The sequence below is a fragment of the Oratosquilla oratoria genome, chromosome 40 (genome assembly GCF_046742065.1).
Source record: "Oratosquilla oratoria isolate Oo_2021 chromosome 40, ASM4674206v1, whole genome shotgun sequence".
NCBI classification, from domain to species: Eukaryota; Metazoa; Arthropoda; class Malacostraca; order Stomatopoda; family Squillidae; genus Oratosquilla; species Oratosquilla oratoria.
The window spans coordinates 10,032,295-10,058,944 of record NC_134816.1 but is presented as its reverse complement, the minus strand read 5'-3'; the positions used below and the strand labels follow the sequence as shown (position 1 = coordinate 10,058,944).

The following is a 26,650-nucleotide window of genomic DNA, read 5'->3' as shown; positions in this document are numbered from 1 at the left end:
AGTTCCCCTGTTTGTTTCTTCTGTAAGAAACCAGGACACATAATTGCAAATTGCCCAGACCCAAAATGTAAAGTAGCTCAAAAGAATATAAAATCTGTAGCTTCCTTTAACCATTCTACTGCCAATTCTGTAGATCCTTTTCAGCCTTTCCGTTCAACGGGAACAGTATCGCTTGGTCCAGACCACGTAGAACACAACCTCCGAATAGTACGGGACACAGGAGCAGCACAGTCCTTGCTACTTCAGTCAGCGCTGCCGGGAGTCCAACGTAATTATACAGGAGAACGTATATACTTGCAGGACTTCCACAACCCCTTCTCAGTACCTCTGGCAAAGGTGCACCTGAACTGTGTACTCATCAAGGATACTGTCTCCGTAGAAGTAAGTGAAACGGCAACCCTACCTGTCTCTGAAGCAGATTTTATTCTAGGTAACGATCTAGCAGGAGAACTAGCCCATCCTCCTTTAATTGTTTCTACTTCTCCCCTACCATATAACCCAACTTCTATCATAGAGCAAACCCAACCCAACCTATTTCCAACCTGTGCTATTACACGATCCCAAGCAAAAGTTAACCAACCAACTCTTACCTCTCCAACCACCCCAACCACCCTGCTTACTCTACCCTCTGAGCTGAGCATCAAAGAGGCTCATCAGAACGACCCTTCCTTAGCTCCCTTGTTTAACAGAGCTATTCCCAAGGAGGATATCCTACACACTCCCTCCTTTTATTTGCACGAAGGAATACTTATGAGATTGTATAAACCTCGTCACCTTTCTGATGATGATACCTGGGCAGAATGTCACCAAATTGTTCGTTCTACCTGTTAACTTGAGGACTCAGGTAATAGAGATTGCTCATACAGGGCATTCAGGACACTTAGGTATTAAGAAAACTTATTTACGACTCTTGTCAGAATTCTTTTGGCCTGGTATGAAAACAGAGGTAAGTAGATTCGTTAAATGTTGCCACACTTGGCAACTAGTAGGCAAGTCAAACGAGTCTATTCCTCCGTATCCCCTTCAACCCATTAAAGTACCTAGTGAACCTTTTCAGAAATTAGTGATTGACATAGTAGGCCCATTGCCCAAGACCAAGAAGGGTAACCAGTACATTTTAACAGTTCTTTGTCCCACTACCAGGTACCCTGAAGCTTTTCCTTTAAAGAATATTTCTGCTAAGAGTGTAATTAAGTGTTTAATTCGCATGTTTACTTCCTTTGGTATTCCTCAGGAAATACAGTCAGATAGAGGTTCCAATTTCACTAGCAAACTTTTTACCCAAGTTCTCAAGGAACTACATGTTAAACGGTCTCTGTCTACAGCGTACCACCCCGCCAGTCAGGGAGTTCTATAACAATGTCATCAAACGTTAAAGAATATGCTACGTAAGTTCTGTTACGAGGAAGACTGTGACTGGGATAAGGGATTGCCTTTCCTCCTATTTATGCTCAGTGAAACACCATCCGAAGCTCTGGGTGTTTCTCCCTTTGAATTGTTATATGGAAGGAAGGTAAGGGGACCCCTCAAGGTAATCAAGGACCATATCATATCTTCTTCTACCTCACCTTTACAGTCTGTTAACCAGTATATTGTTTCCCTTAACCCCTTCCATACGGTGCCGCCTACGTAGGCGTCATGAGGAGCAAGTGGATTCGCAACGCTGCCATATCGGCGTCTTGATTATATTTATTGTAGTCGCACCTGTGTTTTTACATTCTCCCAAATGTGCCCTGAATCCCGTTCTCTGTGGTTTTCGAAATTCGTGGGTGAAAGAGAGAACAATCGATATAAGCGGTGACTATATTTTATGATGCGAGTATTATTACGACACGTCGTACGGCTGGCATTGGCTGCTGCCCGTGAGATTTAAGTCCCGTAGTGAAGTGGTTAAGGATAACCTAGCCAGAATTCATTCCTTTGCCTTGAAGAACCTTGAGCATGCACAGAGTAAAATGAAGGTTAATTTTGATAAGAAATCTCGTAAGCGAGAATTCAAGGAAGGAGATATGGTTCTTGCGTACATTCCCATCTCTGGACAACCTCTTCAAGCTAAATACTATGGTCCTTATAAAGTTCAGAAAAAGATGTCAGAATATAATTACGTACTAGAAACCCCTGACAGACGCAAAACTACTCAACTTGTTCATGTTAACTTGCTCAAGCCATACCTTGCCAAAATACCACTAGACAGTTCAGTCAAACCATTGCTTTCGCTAAATCACGGTACCAGTAAAATACCTATGTCAACAGACCGTCCACTGGTCCACGAACCAATGTTGCCACACTTCGATCCTCCCACAGCTGGCAACAACAGCGACATCTTGAACAACCTACTTTTGTACCTTAACCACTTGAATCCTGACCAAGCTAAGGAGATTTCTGAAATTATTTCTAGTCACAGATCCTTGTTCCGAGATAATCCTGGCCGTTGTAACCTGACGTCCCATGAGATTCAACTGTATCCAGGAACTTCTCCTAGCCACCAACACCCGTACCGACTACATCCCCAGAAGAAGCTGATAATGAAGAGGTCGAATATCTCGTGCAGCACAGTTTAGCAATTCCCAGTAATTCTCCGTGGGCCGCTCCGTGTGTCCTAGTCCCCAAAGAAACGGACAAACTCGACTGTGCACGGACTACCGACGAGTGAATGCAGTTACCGTCCCTGACGCCTATCCTCTTCCCTGCGTCGACGATTTAATTGACAAGGTGGGACAGTCCAAGTTTATTACTAAAATTGACCTCACTAAAGGTTATTACCAAATTCCTTTGGCTCCACAAGCTCGTCCCATCTCTGCAATCATCACTCCCTTTGGACTCTATGAATACACTGTCATGCCGTTTGGGTTACGTAATAGTCCAGCTACGTTCCAACGTACCATGAGTTGCCTATTACAGGACATTGATGGGGTAGCTGTATATTTAGATGATATAATAATATATTCTCCTAATTGGCAGAACCATGTACAACTACTAGATGTCGTAATGTCCCAAATGGAAGAAGCCAACCTCACCGTCCAACTTTCCAAAACCATCTTCGCCCAAGCTACAGTGACGTACTTGGGACACGAGGTGGGACATGGCGTCATCCGGCCGAAACGAGCCAACATCTCGGCCATTCTCGACTACCCGGCTCCCGCTACTTGAAAAGCACTTAGGCGTTTTTTGGGTATGGTCAGATACTATAGGAAGTTCTGTCCAAACTTCTCAGAGGTATCCTTACCCTTACCCGAATGACAAGCTGCTCCATACCTTACTCCTGGACTCCGGAATGTCAGAACGCTTTCCTGCTCCTAAAAACCTTCCTCACATAGGATCCAGTTCTGCGTTCACCTAACTTCAATGTCCCCTTCGTTCTCCAGACGGACGCAAGTGATCAAGCCGTCGGAGCTGTTCTTCTCCAAGAAAATTATAGGATATTGCATCCTGTCGCGTACCACTTGGCTCAACTAGATCAACACCAAAGGCACTATTCGACCACCGAGAAGGAGCTACTGTCCATCATCTCTGCCCTGCGGAAGTTCGAATGCTACGTACCACCCAGCTCGACCCCTTTATGGATATTCACGGACCACAATCCATTAATATTCCTTGAACGGAACAAGAACAGTAATAGGAGGCTGTTACGTTGGTCCTTGTTCCTCCAACAATAACTCCTCGACAAAATATATCAAGGGTTCTGAGAATATCCTTGCTGATACCCTTAGCCGTCCTGATTAGAACTCCCAACTCATCTGTTCTCCTGAGTTGATGAGTTCTATGGGGGGTGTGTGATGGCCCACCATCCTCCATGTATTTAAAATCTCTGTATATGTATAATACTCTGTACTTGTTGGATAATTATGTATGTACTGTAAATTGCTTGTATACGTGTGGTCGTTTCTACTCCTTACTCGTCCGACAGACTTAAACTAGTTCTGTCCGGCTTATCCTTCGCCTTCCTCCCGTCCTCGCCAACACTATATATATTACATTCCGCCGGCTTCTAAGCGGACAATTTTCGTTGGCTATCGAGGCGTAACTTACCTCCCACATCGCTTTCACTCTAATCCCGTTGTGTATCCACGTAACTGTAATCTCATGACTTGGTTTCGGTTTAGGTTGAGGAATTAATTGTCTATTGATTGATTTTGTTGTTGTAAAGTTATTATATTTGTTTTGTTGACTTTTTGTTATAAATTAAATTAGTTATTTATGTTAACTTCCATTTGGATTTGCCTTAACCATATCAAGGCCACAAAATACGAACCCCTCCTAGACATATTTCCTTATATCCTTGCGGAAGGCATAACAATATTATATATATATATATATATATATATATATATATATATATATATATATATATATATAGATATGTATATATATAGGTATATATAGGTATATACATACATATACCAAAGGCTTTTTCCCCCTTACATGGTAGCCAAAAAGAAATAGGCATAGAAAATACTCCCACCCATTTCATTTCCCATATTTTCCACTCACCTCCACCCTCCTATCTTGGCACCTCCTGGATGACAGGTAATCCCTGCATCCTGTCCAATGCCCTGGGTCAGAAACAGTGTTGCAAGACACAGCACATCCACAACAAGGCCACTTCATAAATTCAGTGACCCCCCCTCTCCATCCCCTCATGCCGGAAAGGAGAAAACAGGGAGAAATCCCTTCAGGCTGCGTCAAATTATTTTCATACATACTTCCTCACCCCCATCCCCCACCCACTCCCCCTCATGCATCACAGCCTCGTCTATACAAAACCCCTTTCCATTCACCCCTATCTTCTGTCCTCTTCCGTCCTTCCTCTACAGACATTCCTCTCTTTTGTAAAACCACTTTCACCCCCATCCATCCATCTCATCCTAGGACGCCCCCTCATATTCACTCCTTCCACCTCCGCCTTCCACACTTCTTTTACTAATCTTTCTTCACTCATTCTTTCCATTTGTCCAAACCATCCTAATACTCTTTCATCAACCCTATCTCCCAGCTCCTTTTCCACTCCTGTTCTCCTCTTCATCTCCTCATTTCTCACTCTATCTAGCCTAGTAACCCCTATCATACTTCTCAGACATTTCATCTCAAATACATTCAAACTCCTTCTCTCTTCCTCTCTCATGTTCCATGTTTCTGCCCCGTACATTGCTGTTGGCACAATCACTCCATCATATAACCTCCTTTTAGCATCCATTCCCAGATGTCTATTTCTCATTACACTTTTTAATCCACCATGGCATTTACTCATTTCTCTCAATCTACATTCTACCTCCACCCCCACTCCTCCCTTTCCTGTCACATTCGCACCCAAGTATCTAAAACTATCCACTTCCTCCAGTTTCTCACCCTTAAGGCTCACTTCCAGCCTACTGTCACTCTCTCCCCTTGTACATCTCATCACCTTACTCTTGCCCACATTTATCTTCAGCTTCCTTCTTTCACAAACCTTCTCAAACTCTGTCACTAACTTCCTCAATCCCTCCTCTGATCCTGCTACAAGCGCAGTGTTGTCACCAAACAACTGGCTCACCTCCCACTTTTCTCCATTTTCTTTAATCATCTCCAACCCCTGACCCACTACCCTTGCATTCACCTCTCGCACCACCCCATCCATGTAAAGATTGAACAGCCAGGGCGACATAACATATCCCTGATGAAGTCCCACTTTTACCTCAAACCATTGACTCTCTCCATTTCTTATCCTAACGCAAGCTCTACTACTCTCATAAAAACTCTTGACTGCTCTTAACAGCTTTCCTCCTATCCCATATATCTGCAGTACCTCCCACAGTGCCTTCCTGTCTACCCTGTCGTAAGCATTTTCCAGATCTGTAAAAGCCCAAAATATATCCTTACCTTTTCCTATAGCTTTCTCACATATCTGTCTTACCACAAAAATCTGATCTACACATCCCTTACCTGTCCTAAAACCACATTGTTCCTCGCCAATTACTCCCTCTCTTCCTCTCCTAATCCTCTCAATCAAGACCCTCCCATAGCCTTCCCAACTACACTCAACAAGCTGATCCCTCTGTAACTACTACACTCATATTTGTCCCCCTTTCCTTTGTAAAGCAGAACTATACAGGCACTCCTCCAGTCCGCTGGCACTCTACCCTCTCTTAAACATTAAATAACCTCACCAGCCAGTCCACCATAACTGTACCTTCTTTCTTCAGACATTCTGCATGGCATCCATCCAACCCAGGTGCCTTACCTGTTATCATCATCTTAACAGCTGCTTTCACTTCATCCTTCCCTATTTCTCCTCCATTTTCCTCACTCATCACTTATTTTCTTAGCACTTCCCACTGCAACTACCTTTCCTTCCCTATCCTCCTTCACATTTAGCAACTCCCTAAAATACTCTGCCCACCTTCCTCTCACTGCTTTCTCTTCCATTATCATCTCTCCATATGCACCTTTTACCTTTTCTTCTCTACCTGATTCGCCTCCTCTTCCTCTTTTAACTTCCTTCCAAAACATATTTTTATTACTTTCAAAATTTTCTGTCATACTCTTCCCCCATTTCACATCTGCTCTCCTCTATGCTTCCTTTATCTTATGCTTAACTTCCTTTCTCTTTACTTTGTACCTCTCATATAATTCCCTCGCCCTAATTTGTAGCCAATCTATGAAAGCCTGCTTCTTCTCTTCTACACCCTTCTTTGCTTCCTCATCCCACCACTCACTACCCTTCTTTCTATTTCCTCCCACCTTCCTTGTTTCACACACCATCTTTGCACACCTTATGACTCCCTCCTTGAACCATCCCCATTCCTCCTCCACTCCTAGTTCTACTCTATCCTTTACTCTCTCCCACTCCTCTCTCAACTTCTTTTTATACTCATTCTCCTTTTTTCCTCATTTAAGCAGTTCATTCTAAGTACCTCCCTACCTTCTGCCCTTTTCCTCTTTCTCCACCTATTCTCCACTCTCAATTTACCTTCCACCAGGAAATTATCCGATATTCCCCCACTCTCTCCCCTTAGAACATGTGCATCCTTAACTCTTCCTACCATACTCCTGGTCACCACTATATAGTCCATTAACACTCTATCTGCCACCCTTCCATCCACCACCCTCTCCCATGTGTATTTATGCTTGACTTTCTTCTTAAACACTGTATTTGCTATCATCAACTCTCTTTCAAGACACATCTCCACCATCAACTCTCCACTATGATTTTTGCCTCGAACTCCATGCTTTCCAATCACTCCGTCAATTGGTTCATTTCCTACCCTAGCATTTATGTCTCCCAATACAACTACATTGACATTTCTCCCTAATACCTCTATGCACTCATTTATATCTACCCAGGATGCCTCCCTTTCCTCTACGCTCTTCTCACTGACATACAGCAGAGAATTACTGTAATAAGTAAGCTATTCCTTCATTGGATCCCCTCAATAGGTCGACTTTAGCCTGACCTTAGAATCTAACCCCCTTACTACCATTATTTCTTACAGGAAAATTAGGCTCAACTACATAACTTCTAAATGTGACCTCTTCAGGAATGTAACCCTCATGTAATCAGGTTACTCGCATTATCTAGAGAAAACTTTCAACAATGTACCTCATGATAACTACTATGGAAATTGGAAAACTTTTAAGAACTTTAGGTATTCTACTGGACTGGTTGAAGAATTTCCTGAAAGACCAATACATGAGAAGAGTAGTTTAATATAAGATCAGAGTGGAGAAAAGTGATTAGTGGAGTACCACAAGGATTGTTAATGGCACCTGTATATATGACGGAAGATACAAGCTACACTACCGTGTTTATAGAAACTGCAATGATCATGAGATGAATAAAAGATGAAAAAGACAAAGTCGTTACAAAATATCTAGACAGTATATGTGCTTGGAGTTAAGTAAGGAAAATCTATCTACCTATCCATGTATATACCAATGGCTTATTCCTCCTTATAACTGAGGTAATCAGTAAAGGCATGCACCCATTCCCAATGTTTCCCTTTCATCTTTGCTCCTTGTGGATGAAGAGTTATCCCTGTCTCCTGCCCACTCCCTAGATCAGAAGCAATGCAGCAGGGCACAGTACATCCATAATAGGACCACTTCACTTCCTCACCACCTCATTTCTCCCATTGTAAGAGGCTAGTGGAAAAGAGGGTAGAAGACAGGTGTTACAATTTATGGATTAAGTTTATGAAACATGTTTATGAAATTATGTCATGAGAGTGAGTGGATTGCCTAAGTCTGCCTTTCTGGCTGGGGGCTTGAATGTATTGATTACATGACATCTCTTTGTAACCTAAATGAGAATTGTGCAGAGACTTGAGATTATTCTAAGTAAACAATATTGCCATATAGACTTGTAACAACAAATCTGATTGGTGAAAGGGTGGAGGAGAAAATTCAACTGGTTCATGATTGTATGATCATGCCCTTAAGTTAAAAATCATTGGACTAAAAAAAAAAAAAATCATTATATCACTGGAAATCTCACATACTATCTTGCATATGTACTCTCATGGGATTCCTTTAGATCATGCTGTATAAGAATTAACAAAAGAAAGAAAAGAAAAACCAATTCATTTTTATTCTCCTGGACTGAAGATTATAACTAAAAGAAATCAGTTGCTAAATCCATAAGGACTACACAGGCAACTACAGTGTTGACCAGAGTAATAGTGGGCAACACAGTGATAACAGGGGTGACAAGAGTCAACAAGGGCTACGAGCTGGTGAACCAGTGGAGCAACAATAGTGAGTGGTCAAACACACTGTCCAACCTTGTAACCCCCACCATACTTCTCTAATATTTCATCTCCAACACATTTAAACTTCTGTCTTTATTAAATTCCAATTCTTTGCCCCATACAGTGCCATGGGCACATTGCCTCTTCATATAATCTCTTTGCATCCATTCCCAGGTGACTAGTTCTTATGACACTTTTCAATCCCCCTGAACATTTATTTGATTCTTTCACTCTACAGTTTACCTCCACCCCCCACTCCTCCATTTCCTGCAACATACATTCCCAAATATTTAAAACTATCCACTTCCTCCAGCCTCTCCCCTCTACGACTTACTTCCAACTCACTACCACCCTCCTCCCTTGTACATCTCATCACCTTACTTTTGCTGAGTGAATTTCAATAAAAAAAAAATACACAGTATCAGAAATGTGCAAAATCTTCATCAATAGACAATTGTTGGCTTGAGTTTCACCAACTGGAAACCCACAACTAAACAGCAGGTGGAAATAGTCCTCAGGCTGTCCTCTGGGAAGAAACTTTGGATGTTATATCTATGTAGGACTGTTTCTATGTCAAAGGCTGAAAGCAGCAGCACAGTTGCTGGTTGCCAGCTCTCCTTATGTGAATTGGTGGAAAAACTACAGCTGTTACAGAAAGAGCTTAGGACCACTACATAGACAATGTGTCAAACCCATAAGAGTTGCACTCCAAGACAGTTGAGGAAATTAAAAGAGTTTTGAAAGTGAGTAGCTCAGATATCATTCTCTGCCTTGCATGACCATCACCAGTATCCAACATTGGTCCAAAATCCAACAATTGATTACTCAATGGAAAGCAAGACAATTACAATCACTTCCCCAATTTAAGTTTCAAACCCATAACTGCAAAAACTAAATAGACACAGCTAATAAAACTAGACAAAGATGCCACCCCCTCCCTTCTCCAATGATGATGTGGAAAAGGCAAGTAGTCAAATCTGGGGTTGATTTTTCCATTTTCTATGGTTAAATAAAAATATGTTCCCTTAGTATTAATACTTGAGTCCTTCATTATTTCAAATCTAACATTTAAATTTCTATCTGTTTACTAAGAGACTTACATTTTCATCACGCTCCATTTCATCATCCAAGGCAGAGTTCAGGGCATCTCGCACAGCCAGTTGTGCTGTGGCCACTCTTGAAGTGGAAAAGTTTCGTATCAAGGCCCCTGAAACATGCTGCAAAGTAATGGTCTTGTTTAAATAAATATGGAAAAAATATATATCTAAGGCAATATTACACTGTACAGTTTATTGTATTCCTTTTAGCATGACATGACATAGTGTAAAGACAAAAATATTAATAAACCAGCCCTTGGAGGAAGAAAGAAAAACATTTATGATGTGTATCACACAATCAGCAGCTTGTAGGCAAGAATTAGAGAAAGTATAAGCTACTAACATAAAGGACAAGAGAGCATGAATTTGGCAGGAGAAGATCAAATTGGTAAGGCAGATATGCAAGAAAGATTTAGCAAAGGGTAAGGATGTTTTTAGGACCTTTATGGATTTGGAAAAAGCTTATGACAGGGTAGACAGGAAGGCACTGTGGGAGGTACTGCAGATATATGGGATAGGAGGAAAACTGTTAAGAGCAGTCAAGAGTTTTTACGAGAGTAGTAGAGCTTGTGTTAGGATTAGAAATGAAGAGAATGAATGGTTTGAGGTAAAGATCGGACTTCATCAGGGATGTGTTATGTCACCCTGGCTGTTCAATCTTTACATGGATAGGGTGGTACGTGAGGTGAATGCAAGGGCAGTGGGTCAGGGGTTGGAGATGATTAAAGAAAATGGAGAAAAGTGGGAGGTGAGCCAGCTGTTGTTTGCTGACGACACTGCGCTTGTAGCAGGATCAGAGGAGGGATTGAGGAAGTTAGTGACAGAGCTTGAGAAGGTGTGTGAAAGAAGGAAGCTGAAGATAAATGTGGGTAAAAGTAAGGTGATGAGATGTACAAGGGGAGAGAGTGACAGCAGGCTGGAAGTGAGTATTAAGGGTGAAAGACTGGAGGAAGTGGATAGTTTTAGATACTTGGGTGCAAATGTGGCAGGAAAGGGAGGAGTGGGGGTGAAGGTAGAATGTAGATTGAGAGAAGCAACTAAATGCCTTGGTGGATTGAAAAGTGTAATGAGAAATAGACATCTGGGAATGGATGCTAAGAGGAGGTTATATGAAGGAGTGATTGTGCCAACAGCATTGTACAGGGCACAAACATGGAACATGAGAGGAAGAGAGAAGGAGTTTGAATGTGTTTGAGATGAAATGTCTGAGAAGTATGATGGGGTGATAAGAGTGAGAAGGCTGGATAGAGTGAGAAATGAGGGAGGTGAGGAGAACTGGGGTGGAAAGGGAACTGGGAGATAGGGTTGATGAAAGATTATTAGAATGGTTTGGGCACATGGAAAGAATGAGTGAAGAAAGATTAGTAAAAGAAGTGTGGAAGGCGGAGGTGGAAGGAGCGAATTTGAGGGGGCGTCCTAGGATGAGATGGATGGATGGGATGATAGGGGCATTACAAAAGAGAAGAATGTCTGTGGAGGAAGGACGGGAGAGGACAGAAGATAGGGGTGAATGGAGAGGGGTTGTGTATAGATGAGGCTGTGATGCATGAGGGGGAGTGGGTGGGGGATGAGGGGTGAGGAAGTATGAGAAAAAAAAAAAATTATGCAGCCCAAAGGGATTTCTCCCCCATCTTCTCCTTTTCTGCATGGGGGGATGAAGAGGGGGGGTCACCGAATTTATGAATAGGCCTTGCTGTGGATGTGCTGTGTCTTACGACACTGCTTCTGACCCAGGGCAGTGGACAGGATGCAGGGATGACCCATCATCCAGGAGGTGCCAAGATAAGAGGGAGGGAGGAGGGTGGAGGGGAGTGGAATATATAGGAATTGGAGTGGGTGGGAGTGGTTTCTAGGCCTTTTTCTTTTTGGCTACCCCCCCCGTGTATGGGAAAAAAGCCTTTGGTATATGTATGTATGTATGTATGTATGCATGTGCTGTGTCTTGTGACACTTCTTCTGACCCAGAGCAGTGGGCAAGATGTAAGGATGACCTGTCATCCAGTAAGTGCCAAGATAAAAGGGAGGGAAGAGGGTAGAGGGAAGTAGAGTATGTTAGGGATGGAATGGGTGGGAATGGTTTTTATGCCTTTGTTTTTTGGCTACCTCTCTTATAACGGGGAAAAAGCCCTCCATATATGTTTATACATTTAAGCATGTCTTAATATCTATCAATGTATCACTGTGAATCATGACTAGTTTGCTCAATAAATATCTTATTAGCAGAATAATCGGTATTTACCTAATTGTAGTATACAGGAAAAGCTCATTGGGTCCCCTCTCCTATTCTCAAATTTTCTAACATACCTATATTCAAATTCATGTACAGTTCCAATTTAACCTCTTTCCTTGATTTTCAATTATCATATTTTGATCAAGTTACTCTGTAGAATGGAACCTTGCTATTTGCACACAATCCATTCCAGGAGGTAGTTTGAATGGTGATTTGTACGAATGGCGAGTCATTTTTTCCCATACGATATAATGTAATTTGGATTAATCCATTCCAGACCCTTTTAGACTTTGTTGAATCACTAATTTTTTTTAGACCCATAGCTGCACTATTTTTAATAAAAATAACAAAAAATAGCAATAAAGTTGCACAAAGTTTCATGAAGCTTGCGTGGATGATGCGTAGCATATGGAAGCAAGCACAAGACTGAGCTGAAGCAACCATGTGGTGCAGCCAGTAACAAGGTGACACTGTCCGAATCGCAGGGCAAGTGCATGAATGACAAGTTGAATTTTACTTGAACAAGTTGGAAGAATAACGAGTTGTACGTGTAGAGAGGCGGACAAATGGCAGGATTCCACTTTATATTAAAAAAAATCCAAAGAATATGTTTTTGTGTCAGCTCTTTAGAAAAAGATAAAACCTTAAAGATAAAACAGGTATTTGTGTTTCTTCTCTGTCATGAAGAAATCCATTATGAAATTTGCATCAATAAATGCAAAAGCCATTGAATTGTTCAACTGGACTGCAGTATTTTCATTTATATTTTTTTCTCCTAGTCACAATGGATGATGCTGTGATGCATGAGGGGGAGTGGGTGGGGAATGGGGGGTGAGGAAGTATGCATGAGAAATAAATTGACCCAGCCCAAAGGGATTTCTCCCCGTCTTCTCCTTTACTGCATGAGGGGAAGGAGAGGGGGCATCACCGAATTAATGAAGCAGCCTTGCTGTGGATGTGCTGTGTCCAGTGACACTGCTTCTGACCCAAGGCAGTGGACAAGATGCAGGGGTGACCTGTCATCCAGAAGGTGACAAGCTAAGAGGGATTTGATTGACTGATTAATTAAAGGTCATCTGGCGTCCTAACTGCCAAGGTCATGGACGCCGAATTGTTAAATTCTTAGATTCAATTTTGGGTATAGATTTTTTAATAAATCTAAATTCAGTATCAGGTATCAGTTATCAAATAGTGTAATGGTTATTTATATATATATATATATAGATATATATATATATATATAAATATATATATATATATATATATATATATATGTATATATATATATATACTGTATATATATATATATACAGACGCTCCTCAACTTACGTTTTAGTTACGTTCCGAACAGCCGAACGTAAGTTGAAAATGAACGTAAGTTGTTACTGTACTATACATCCGTAAATTCTATTACCGTATCTTATAAAACACCCCTAAATCATTAATTATACACATATCATTGTAAAATAATAACATTAATTTCAAATAAATTAAATTCAAGCAACATAAATCGAGATGGTGGAAGAGGAGGGGGAGGAGGAAGAGGAGGATGAGGCAAGGCATGTTCAGTTTGTCGTTTGTGCAATGTAAACAATGGACGCAGCATCATGCGCAAGTATCGTTTGAACTATGGAAAGCGCGCTAAACTAAAAATTTCACTCAAAAAAAAAAAAAAATTTTTTTTTACAGTCAGTTCAAATGTAAAATCGAAAAAACGTAAAACGAATGAACGTAAGTTGAGGAGCGACTGTATATATAAATATATATATATATATACACATAAATATATATATATATATATATACACATATATATACATATATATATACATATATATATATATATATATACATATATATATATATATATATATATATATATATATATATATATATATGGTGTTAAATTATGTTAAGATCTGAATAGAGTTAAAAGCTATTTGGTTTTGATTATCATTGTTATTACACATTTTAGGACCAACCAGTCCAAAGAGTCTAACCAGGCCCTTATAGTGTTGGTCTGGAAATTTTTTGAGAAGATTGAATAAATATATACATATATGTAGGAGTTTATCCAATGAAATGAGTGGTAGGATTACATTTCAATAATAATTTGTATTTGTTACAAAATTTTATCAAGAAGGTTAACTTCTTTTAAGAATTTAATGACTCCCTCATAATCATACTGCAGTTCTTTTCCCAATATCTTGGCCAAATTATAGTTACCATCTCTCTCTTTCTTATTTGGGAAGTGACGCTCTCTCAGTTCTCTGTGACTAGGGCATTCAACCAGCAAATGTTTAATCATGGGGATTATGCAATCTTCACAGTAAGGTTGATTTTCACCACTCATGAGATACCCATGGGTTAGCCTTGAATATCCTATGCAGACGACATATAATTACTTCCCATTTCCTTGGCATAATTTCATATTTCCAAGGGTGTATATTTGTGGTGATCTCTTTCATTTTTCTTAAGTCCCACTTCACTCCACTGTTGTTTCCACGATTTATAGATGATATTCATGATGCTAGGAAGGATGTCTCTATATGGTATTGCGCACCGTTTTGGGATCAGACTGGTTGCTACTGACTTTGCTAGTTGGTCAGCTTTTTCATTTCCATATATATGTACATGTGCTGGAACCCAGCAAAAAGATATAGTGATCCCTCTACATTGTAGCAGAAACCCCCACGGTGAAATTTTCATTGTTAAGAGGATTATCGCCACTGAAGATTTCTATTGCCTATAATGCACATTTTGAATCACAAAAGATTGTGAAGTTGGATGTCTGTGGAGTTATAATGTGTTCTATACATACATATACCAAAGGCTTTTTCCCCCTTACACAGGGGATAGCCAAAAAGAAAAAGGCACAGAAATCACTCCCACCCATTTCATTTCCCATATATTCCACTCCCCTCCACCCTCCTTCCTATCTTGGCACCTCCTGGATGATGGGTCATTCCTGCATCCTGTCCACTGCCCTGGGTCAGAAAAAGTGTTGCAAGACACAGCACATCCACAGCAAGGCCACTTCATAAATTCGGCAACCCCCACCCTCTTCGTCCCCTCATGCAGGAAAGGAGAAGATGGGGAGAAATCCCTTTGGGCTGCATCAAATTTTCTTCTCATACATACTTCCTCACCCCCCATCCCCCACCCACTCCCCCTCATGCATCACAGCCTCATCTATACACAACCCCTCTCCATTTACCCCTATCTTCTGTCCTCTTCCGTCCTTCCTCTACAGACATTCCTCTCTTTTGTAAAGCCCCTTTCACCCCATCCATCCATCTCATCCTAAGATCCCCCCTCATATTCACTCCTTCCACACTTCTTATACTAATCTTTCTTCACTCATTCTTTCCATGTGTCCAAACCATCCTCATACTCTTTCATCAACCCTATCTCCCAGCTCCCTTTCCACCCCTGTTCTCCTCCTCATCTCCTCACCTCCTTATTTCTCACTCTATCTAGCCTAGTAACCCCTATCATACTTCTCAGACATTTCATCTCAAACACATTCAAACTCCTTCTCTCTTCCTCTCTCATGTTCCATGTTTCTGCCCCATACATTGCTGTTGGCACAATCACTCCTTCATATAACCTCCTCTTAGCATCCATTCCCAGATGTCTATTTCTCATTACACTTTTTAATCCACCATGGCATTTACTCATTTCTCTCAATCTACATTCTACCTCCACCCCCACTCCTCCCTCTTCTGTCACATTCGCACCCAAGTATCTGAAACTATCCACTTCCTCCAGTTTCTCACCCTTAATGCTCACTTCCAGCCTGCTGTCACTCTCTCCCCTTGTACATCTCATCACCTTACTTTTACCCACATTTATCTTCAGCTTCCTTCTTCCACACACCTTCTCAAACTCTGTCACTAACTTCCTCAATCCCTCCTCTGATCCTGCTACAAGCACAGTGTCATCAGCAAACAACAGCTGGCTCACCTCCCACTTTTCTCCATTTTCTTTAATCATCTCCAACCCCTGACCCACTACCCTTGCATTCACCTCTCACACCACCCCATCCAAGATTGAACAGCCAGGGCAACATAACATATCCCTGACGAAGTCCCACCTTTACCTCAAACCATTCACTCTCTCCATTTCTAATCCTAACGCAAGCTCTACTACTCTCATAAAAACTCTTGACTGCTCTTAACAGCTTTCCTCCTATCCCATATGTCTGCAGTACCTCCCACAGTAGCTTCCTGTCTACCCTGTCGTAAGCCTTTTCCAGATCCATAAAAGCCAAAAAAAACATCCTTACCTTTTCCAATAGCTTTCTCACATATCTGTCTTACCACAAAAATCTGATCTACACATCCCTTACCTGTCCTAAAACCACACTGTTCCTCACCAATTACTCCCTCTCTTCCTCTCCTAATCCTCTCAATCAAGACCCTCCCATAAGCCTTCCCAACTACACTCAACAAGCTGATCCCTCTGTAACTATTACACTCACATTTGTCCCCCTTTCCTTTATAAAGCGGAACTATACAGGCACTCCTCCAGTCCTGGCACTCTATCCTCACTTAAACAAACATTAAATAACCTCATCAGCCAGTCCACCATAACTGTACCTCCTTTCTTCAGACATTCTGCATGGCATCCATCCAACCCAGGTTCCTTACCTGCTCTCATCATCTTAACAGCTGCTTTCACTTCGTCCTTCCCTATTTCTCCTCCATTTTCCTCACTCATCACTCTCATTCTCTTAGCGCTTCCCACTGCAACTACCTTTCCTTCCCTATCCTTCACATTTAGCAACTCCCTAAAATACTCTGCCCACCTTCCTCTCACTGCCTTCTCTTCCATTATCATCTCTCCATCTGCACCTTTTACCTTTTCTTCTCTACTTGATTTACCTCCTCTTCCTCTTTTAACTTCCTTCCAAAACATATTTTTATTACTTTCAAAATTTTGTCATACTCTTTCCCCATTTCACATCTGCTCTCCTCTTTGCTTCCTTTATCTTATGCTTAACTTCCTCTCTCTTTACTTTGTACCTCTCATACGATTCCCTCGTCCTAATTTATAGCCAATCTATGAATGCCTGCTTCTTCTCTTCTACACCCTTCTTTGCTTCCTCATCCCACCACTCACTACCCTTCTTTCTATTTCCTCCCACCCTCCTTGTTCCACACACCATCTTTGCACACCTTATGACTCCCTCCTTGAACCATCCCCATTCCTCCTCCACTCCTAGTTCTACTCTATCCATTACTCTCTCCCACTCCTCTCTCAACTTCTTATACTCATTCTCCTTTTTTTTTTATTCATTTAAGCAGTTCACACTAAGTACCTCCCTACCTTCTGCCCTTTTCCTCTTTCTCCACTCTCAATTTACCTTCCACCAGGAAATTATCCGATATTCCCCCACTCTCTCCCCTTAGAACATGTACATCCTTAACTTTTCCTACCATACTCCTAGTCACCACTATATAGTCCAATAATGCTCTATCTGCCACCCTTCCATCCACCACCCTCTCCCATGTGTACTTATGCTTGACTTTCTTCTTAAACACTGTATTTGCTATCATCAACTCTCTTTCAAGACACATCTCCACCATCAATTCTCCACTACGATTTTTGCCTCGAACTCCATACTTCCCAATCACTCCATCAATTGGTTTATTTCCTACCCTAGCATTTAGGTCTCCCAATACAACTACATTGACATTTCTCCCTAATCCCTCTATGCACTCATTTATATATACCCAAAATGCCTCCCTTTCCTCTATGTTCTTCTCACTACCAGGCCCATATGCACTTACAAAAACCCACATCTCCTTTCCCAGCTTCACCTTCATCCACATCAACCTTGATGACACCTTCCACTCCACTACCCACTTATTTATCTCTTCACTTATTAGTATAGCCACCCCTTCTCTCCCTCATCCCCTATTCACTCCTAAGTACCTCCCAGCTACACTCCCAAACTCACAGTTGCCCTTTCCTTTCATTTTAGTTTCACTCACAGCCAGTACATTCATCTTTCTTCTCACAAACATACTGTCTATCTCTTCCCTTTTACTCTCATCTGTACCACATCCACGCACATTAAAAGACCCAAACCTTAGGGTACTGGTTAGAAAACTCCCAGACCCTCTTATGCCTTTACTTTCTTTTTTAGGTATGTCCCCTTTTGGGGCTACAGGTAGTAGGACTCCTAATCCCATCCCTTGCCCCTTTTTTGTCGCCTTCTACAACTCAAGTGGAAATACTTGCTGGCAGTATTCTTTTCTCCCACCACAGGGTAGGTAGGAAAAAAAAAAGGAAATGAATATTCAGAGAAATGGTACAGGACAGTAACAAGGGGTTGGGGGACAGCATAATGGAGGAACAGTCATAGTATAAAAGTGTCATCATTTCTCTATGTAGAGTTTTCCTCTATCACAGACAAAATTATATGTGGCTCTGGTCCATAGGGGAGCCCTATATAGACCCTAAAGTATCAACTGCATGCTACTTTGCCACAATAACATGCAGCCAATACCCAAGTAAATTGGTGTGAAAAATAATGGGTTATTTTGTAAATTATAATGTATCAACGTAATAGGCAATTTTCTTGGCGAAAAAAAAAAATGCTAAAATAGATTCCGTAAGTAACGAAGTCATGCCGGACGAATGGTGCCATGCTTGTTATGATAGATGCCAACGTCTAAGAAATGAAAGGATGATAAATTCGTCTATTCTAACCTAACCTCACGTGTATTTAGTAAATTGGTACCTGTAATTTACAGTCATCCGGATCATTGTCATCGTTGTCACAGATGTTGGCAGCCTGTTCAATCACTCTTTCTGATTGTGGGGTATATAGGTTTCTCATAGCTTGAAGGAATGCATAGATTTCAATTCCATAGCATTCCTTCAAGAATATATACCTTGTGAGGTACTGGCTGAAGTACCAAGGGCATACACCAGGCCTCAACTGGACCGGGCACACAACACTTGACAAATGACAAGAAGGCATCCCTATCCTATTGCAGGATTTAAACACTTTCATCAGGATAGAAACCACAAGAAAGGTGGGGGTGTTCTGTTGTATGTTAAAAAACAATGTTCATGCTTGTGTTTTAGAGAAAGTGAAACAGGATGCATACGATAGTTTGTGGGTTGAGTTAACCCAAACAAATGGACAAAAAATTAATATAGGTGTAATATATAGGCCAAAGACATTATCATTAGCAGACGACAAACTGTTATTTCAAGAACTGTCTAGTTTCTGCAACCGGGATTTATTGATAATGGGTGATTTCAATTTTACTGACATTGATTGGATGACCCTTGAACATGGCCATATAGGTAGTCGCTTGATTGATTTTCTTGGTGACAATTACTTAATTCAGCATGTAAAAGAGCCCACAAGATATGGAAACTTACTCGATCTATTGATCACTAACCGCAAAAGCATAGTAACTGATGTAGAAGTCAGTGAAACTGTTGCAAATAGCGATCACAACTTAGTTAGATTCAAACTCCTAAAATTTTTTAGAATAGATACTTGTGTTTCTAAAATACCTGATTTAAGTAAAGCTCAGTTCATAGGACTACGTCGGGAGCTTCAGCTTACAGATTGGGAGGCAAAATTAAACGAAAGACCTGTAGATCAGACATGGGAAATATTTCAAAATACGCTCACTAAGATGATTCACTTTTGTTTTTAGGATATATGCCCCGTGGGGCTACAGGGAGAAGGATGCCTAGTCCCACTCCCCGTCCCTTTCTTCTCGCCTCTTACGATCCAAGTGGGATACTTGGTGGCAGTATTCTTTTCCCCCACCACAGGGAATTCCCCCATCACAGAAAGAGAATACTCAGAGAAATGGTACAGGACAGCAACAAGGGGTTGGGGGACAGCATAACGGAAGGACAGTCGTAGTATAAAAGTGTCATCATTTCTCTATGAACAGAGTTTTCTTCTATCATAGACAAAATGATGTGTGGCTCTGGTCCATAGGGGCGCCCCATATAGACCCTAAAGTATCGACTGCATGCTACTTTGCCACAATAACAAGCAGCCAATACCCCAGACGGGTATTGAGTATGTGATAGAAGAAAGCTAAAGATAAATGTGGGTAAAAGTAAGGTGATGAGATGTAAGGGGTGAAAGTGGCAGTAGACTGGAAGTGAACATTAAGGGAGAGCGACTGGAGGAAGTGGATAGTTTTAGATACTTGGGTGCAAGTGTAGCAGGAAAAGGTGGAGTGAAGGTGGAGGTAGAATGTAGATTGAGAGAAGCGAGTAAATGCCTTGGTGGATTAAAGAGTGTAATGAGGAATAGACATTTAGGAATGGATGCGAAGAGGAGACTGTATGAAGGAGTGATTGTGCCAACAGCACTGTATGGGGCAGAAACATGGAACATAAGAGAGGAAGAGAGAAGGAGTTTGAATGTGTTTGAGATGAGGTGTCTGAGAAGTATGATGGGGGTTACTAGGCTAGATAGAGTGAGAAATGAGGAGGTGAGGAGGAGAACAGGGGTGAAAAAGGAGCTGGGAGATAGGGTTGATGAAAGAATATTAGGATGGTTTGGACACATGGAAAGAATGAGTGAAGAAAGACTAGTAAAAGAGGTATGGAAGGCAGTTGTGGAGGGAGTGAACATGAGGGGACGTCCTAGGATGAGGTGGATGGATGGGGTGAAGGGGGCTTTGGGGAAGAGGGGAATGTCTGTTGAGGAAGGAAGGGAGAGGACGGAAGACAGAGGTGAGTGGAGAATGGTTGTATATGGATGATGTTGTGATTGCATGAGGAGGAATGGGCGGGGGGGGGGGGGGGGGGGGGGGGGGGCCGCCCCGCGGGTAGTATGTGTGAGTAAATTTTGACGCAGCCCGAAGGGATTTCTCCCTGTCCTCTCCTTATATGCAAGGGGGGATGGAGAGGGGGGGGGGGTCGCCAATTGAATGAAGCGGCCTTGCTGTGGATGTGCTGTGTCTTGCGACACTGCTTCTGACCCAGGGCGGAGGGCAAGGTGCAGGGATGACCCATCATCCAGGAGGTGCTCAGATGAGAGGGAGGGTGGGAGGGGTGTGGAGTGTATTTAGGGATGAAATGGGTGGGAGTGTTTTTATGCCTTTCCCTTTTTGGCTACCTCCCTTGAAAGGGGGAAAAAGCCTTGGTATATGTATGTAAGATGATTCACACTTATATTCCTTTTAAGGACAGATGTCCCCCAAATCAAGTTCGCCCAAAGTGGCTCGACAAAAAAACTGAAAAAAGTATTGCTAAAAAGAGACAGGCTTATAAGAAATATAAGTGCTCAGGTGTATCTAATGACTATAAAAGTTATGTATCAATACAGAGAGATTTAAAAAAGAAAATAAGAAAAAGAAAACAACAATGGACCAGATAAAATGGCAAACTGGATTTTGAGAGAATGCAGGAATGAACTAACAGACAAATTACGTAGTCTAATAAACAGTTCATTGAAAGAAGAAAAAGTTCCAGAATATTGGAAAAGAGCAAATATAGTACCAATATATAAAGGGGGAAACAAAGAAGACCCTACTAACTATAGACCGTTCTTTCTTACAAGTACTATAGCTAAAATTTGTGAAAGAATGATCAAAAGTAGACGGGTAAGCCATTTGGAAAAAATAACATACTAAATCCAAGGCAATTTGGATTTAAACAAGGACGATCATGCATCACAAACTTAATGTGTTTTTATTTAAGACTAATAGATGTCCTTTTAAGGACAGACGTCCCCCAAATCAGGCTCGCCCAAAGTGGCTCGACAAAGAAACTGAAAAAAGTATTGCTAAAAAGAGACAGGCTTATAAGAAATATAAGTGCTCGGGTGCATCTAATGACTATGAAAATTATGTATCAATACAGAGAGATTTAAAAAAGACAATAAGAAAAAGAAAACGACAATACGAAATGAACATCGCTGATAAATCCAAAGAGAATCCCAAAGAATTCTATAGTTACATTAGAGGTAAAAAGGTTGTTAGGAATCACATTGGTCCACTATAATCTGCTGATGGTCAACTTGAATATTTAAATGAAGGAATATGTAATATCTTAAACAATTATTTTAGCTCGGTATTCGTAAATGAAACACCTCAAAGTGAACTCCAAACTGAAACCTGTGAAAAGTCTAGGGTAAACTATTAAAAGGTGTATAGATAAACTCAAAGTTAATAAAACACCAGGGCCTGATGGTTGGCATCCAAGAATCTTTAAGGAAATGAAAAATGAGATTGTTGTTCCATTAGAAATTATTTTCAAGAAATCCATCATATCCGGATATGTCCCAAGAGAATGGAAGCTAGCTAACGTTACTCCCATATTCAAAAAAGGTGACAAATAGAAACCAAATAACTATAGACCTATAAGTTTGACTTCAATTGTAGGAAAAATATTGGAAACTATCATCAGAGATGCTATCGAACATCATTTAGAAAGTAACCGTTTGATAAATGATAGCCAGCATGGTTTCAGACGGTAACGTTCTTGCGTGACTTACTCGAATTCTACAACAGTTATCTCGAATTATGACAAAAGAAACAATATAGATCTAATATATCTAGACTTTGCAAAAGCTTTTGATACCGTCCCACACGAAAGACTAATTACTAAATTAGCTTCACACAGAATAAGTGGTAGCCTATTAAGTTGGACTAGTAATTGGTTGAATGGTCGAATACAGAGTTGTTTTAAATGGAAAAACTTCTAGATGGAAAAATGTTACAAGTGGAGTTCCTCAGGGTTCCGTTCTTGGGCCACTTCTATTCATAGTATATACCGGTATAAATGATATAGACCATGGACTAAAATCTACTGTTTCCAAATTTGCTGATGATACAAAACTGTGCAGAATGGCAAATTATCACTTAAACCAATTAGATATTCAAGAAGATTTAGATAAAATACAGCAATGGTCTGAAAAGTGGCTAATGAAATTTAACACAAGTAAATGCAAAGTAATGCACATAGGTAAAAATAACAGTAAGTACGATTACAAGTTATTTGGAGGTTTGTTAACAAAAGTGGATAGTGAAAAAGATCTCAATGTAATTATCAGTAACGACTTCAAATCACCCAAGCAGTGTATTTCAGCCTCTGAGAAAGCAAATAAGATTCTATGACTGATTGTGCGATCTTCTGATTTCAAAAGTCCATCACTCATTAACAAGCTATAGAAATCGTTAGTTCGTCCACATTTGGAATATGCGGTTTCCGTATGGTCACCAAATCTCATTAAAGACATTGACAGACTAGAAAAAGTACAACGGTGACCCACAAAACTGATTCCAAATATCAAAAATAAATCATAAAAAATCAACTAAAACAAACGAATCTGTTTTCCCTAAAAAAGCGTAGACTTAGAGGTGACTTGATACAGGTCTTTAAAATTCTAAGGGGAATTGACAACATCAAAAATGACCAAATTTTCACATTGAATGAGAATCAGACAAGAAACAATGGTCTCAAACTGTCCAGAAATAGATTCAATTTGGAAGTAGGTAGAAACAACTTTGCCAACCGTGTAGTTAATGAATGGAATAAACTTCCTGCGCAGGTAGTGCAATGTAGTTCAGTTCGAAGCTTTAAGAATCCTTTAGATAAACACCTAAGCAAGATGCTGTAATGATTATAATTTATTTTATATTATTTGTTTTTGTTTTGTTATCATTTGTCTGTTTGATTTACAAAGGATTACAAAGGATTACAAAGGCGGAGCATGCCGATAGGAGACCTTTTGATCCATATCTAGGTCGGATGCGAAAACAAAAATCATAATAATAAAACAATAAATAAAAACTATAATAATGTAAATAACAAATAAAATACATAAATAAATGCATAGGTATAGTTAAATAATAAACAAACAGGTAAATAGCAAATAATAATAAATTGACATATAACTAATACTAAATGAAAATCACACAGACAAATGATAACAAAACAAAAACAAAAATAATATAAGATAAATTATAATCATTACAGCATCTTACTTAGGTATTTATCTAAATGATTCTTAAAGCTTTGAACTGAACTACATTGCACTACCTGTGCAGGAAGTTTATTCCATTCATTAACTACACAGTTGGCAAAGTTGTTTCTACCTACTTCCAAATTGAATCTATTTCCAGACAGTTTGAGACCATTGTTTCTTGTCTGATTCTCATTCAATGTGAAAATTTTGTCACTTTTGATGTTGTCAATTCCCTTTAAAATCTTAAAGACCTGTATCAAGTTATAAGTCAATTTATTATTTACTATTTACCTGTTTGTTTATCATTTAACTATACCTATGCATTTATTTATGTATTTTATTTGTTATTTACATTATTATAGTTTTTACTTTATTATTTTATTATCATTATGATTTTTTTTTGCATCCAACCTAGATATGGACCAAAAGGTCTCCTGTCGGCATGCTCCGCCTTTGTAATCCTTTGTAATCCTATGCTAGCGACTTCGTTTGTTAGTATATTTGCTTGTAGCAAGGTATTTTTCATTTTTATTTCCACTAAGAAAATCGCATATTACATTCATGTATTATAATTTACAAAATTAGTATTTAATTTTTTAACACAATATCGCTTCCATGTACACAACTGAGCAAATACCAAATAATGCACCAATATCAATGTAAATTTAAGTTAGGTCTTAGGATAATTGTAGTACTGCCTGCTTAGTGTACCGAGAGGCAATCTAAGGGTAAAGGCTAAGGCACCTATATATGCACTTTTTAATGTCATAGAGTTCTTTTAGCTGCATATACATTACATTGATGAAACATGTTACATGATAGGTGTTAGTAAGAATAGTATAAAAGGAAGGTCCTACATTGTTTTTGACATGCTCAGGTGATTTGTCGACCCAGAAAACCTTCACATGCCAAGTTGCATGTCAACTGGGCCAGGGGTTTGGATTTTATGGATGATTATCTCTAAATTGATAATAGTTGCCAAGGCGACATGGAAGGTTTTAGTAAGAATAGTATAAAAGGAAGGTCCTGCATTGTTTTTGACATGCTCAGGTGATTTGTTGACCCATAAAATCTTCATATGCCAAGTTGCATATCAATTGGAGGATTATCTCTAAATTAATAATAGCTGCCACGGCAACATAGGTGTTAGTAAGAATAGTACAACAGAAAGGTCCTGCATTGTTTTTGACATTCTCAGATGAATTGTTGACACATAAAACATTTAAATGCCGAGCTGCATGTCAATTGGGCCAGGCATTTGGATTTTAAGGATGATTATCTCTAAATTGACAATAATTGCCATAGCAATTACATGGAAGGTGTTAGTAAGAATAGTATAAAAGGAAGGTCCTGCATTGTTTTGACGTGCTCAGATGATTTGTTGACCCATAAAACCTTCACATGCCAAATTGCATGTCAACTGGGCCAGGGGTTTGGATTTTACTGATCATCACTAAATTGACAACTTAATAGTTGCTTGAAAAGGCAAATTTTAATTTGGTATGATGGAGATGTTCCACATTGTTTTTGACATGCTCAGGTAATTTGTTGACCAATGAAGCCCAAGTATTCAAAATTTCAATAAAATTTTAAATTGGACCAGTGGTTTAGAGTTTATGTGTATTTCTTTACCAAAATATTTACAAATCACCATTAATTCTAACCTTTTGTTATGGTAGGTCTAGCCAAAAATTCGTGATAAAAAAAATAATTTAAGAAATCATATCTCCCTTATTTTTCAAGCTATTCAAAAAATTTAAAAAGAATTTTGTTTCTAATGAAATTGTCTGTCATATGCAACAAGAATTTAAGGGATATTTTTATTTCTATTTTGTGCCCATATCTATTAACTCTAGGAAAACAATTTCAAGGTTATGGAACATTTTTGACACATGGGAATGAATCCAGATCTTTACTGCATATATAAGGTTAACAGGTTGTTTACTGTGTGCTCACAATAGGTCTGTCAAATATATACTAATATAGTAAATTGTAATCCAAAATAGATTCCAAAACTATCAGTTACCTTCCTTTACGTCGTCTGCAAGGTCACTTGAATAAACCATCTCAGACTGGTATAATAATGTATATGTGCCATTAAATGAATATACCCTAGTTTTCATACCTTCACTAAATTTGTCACTCCTATGCTTGTGCCAGCCATATTTCTACTTAGAGTGCCGGTTGTCCCCTCAGAAAAACAATTCTATTGGCACCCTGTGAAAACACCGTGTTCGATACAGTGGGAAATAAAACACCATATTAAAATATGACCATTGCCACACAAAGCATTACTATTTTAATATCATTGTAATTGAAATAAATAAATAAAGGTCTTCTGTTATTATTTAAGAATAAAAAAAATTGTCAAATGAAAGATTAATCCGTTCGGATGCATGTATCACTGTATGTTTTGATACCTAACACCAATACGACAACATAATAATTGCGGCGTTCCTGTTCTTACACCAAGAAAAACGACTCATAGAACTCAAAGAATATGATGTAAAATTTGCATGGAAAGAGAAAACATAACCATTTTTCTACAGTAAGATATCAAGAAAACGAGGACAATCATAAGGAGCTGTCGAAATAAAGACTAACTACACATCTTCATCTACATTACCTCTACC

At 39.7% G+C, this 26,650-nt stretch overlaps 1 protein-coding gene across 1 annotated transcript in view; it reads right to left on the bottom strand.

Moving 5' to 3' along the window:
* Pdhb (Pyruvate dehydrogenase E1 beta subunit) overlaps positions 1 to 26,292 on the bottom strand; it is a 72,664-nt gene extending 46,372 nt beyond the window's left edge. The window contains exons 1-2 of the mRNA XM_076177132.1: positions 26,143 to 26,292; positions 9,824 to 9,940 (exon numbers count right to left, since the gene is read on the bottom strand). Of these exons, the coding sequence (XP_076033247.1) occupies positions 9,824 to 9,940; positions 26,143 to 26,181 (156 nt within the window). The 5' untranslated portion in view covers positions 26,182 to 26,292. The remainder of the gene's footprint in view (positions 1 to 9,823; positions 9,941 to 26,142) is intronic.
* Positions 26,293 to 26,650: the final 358 nt, after the last annotated feature.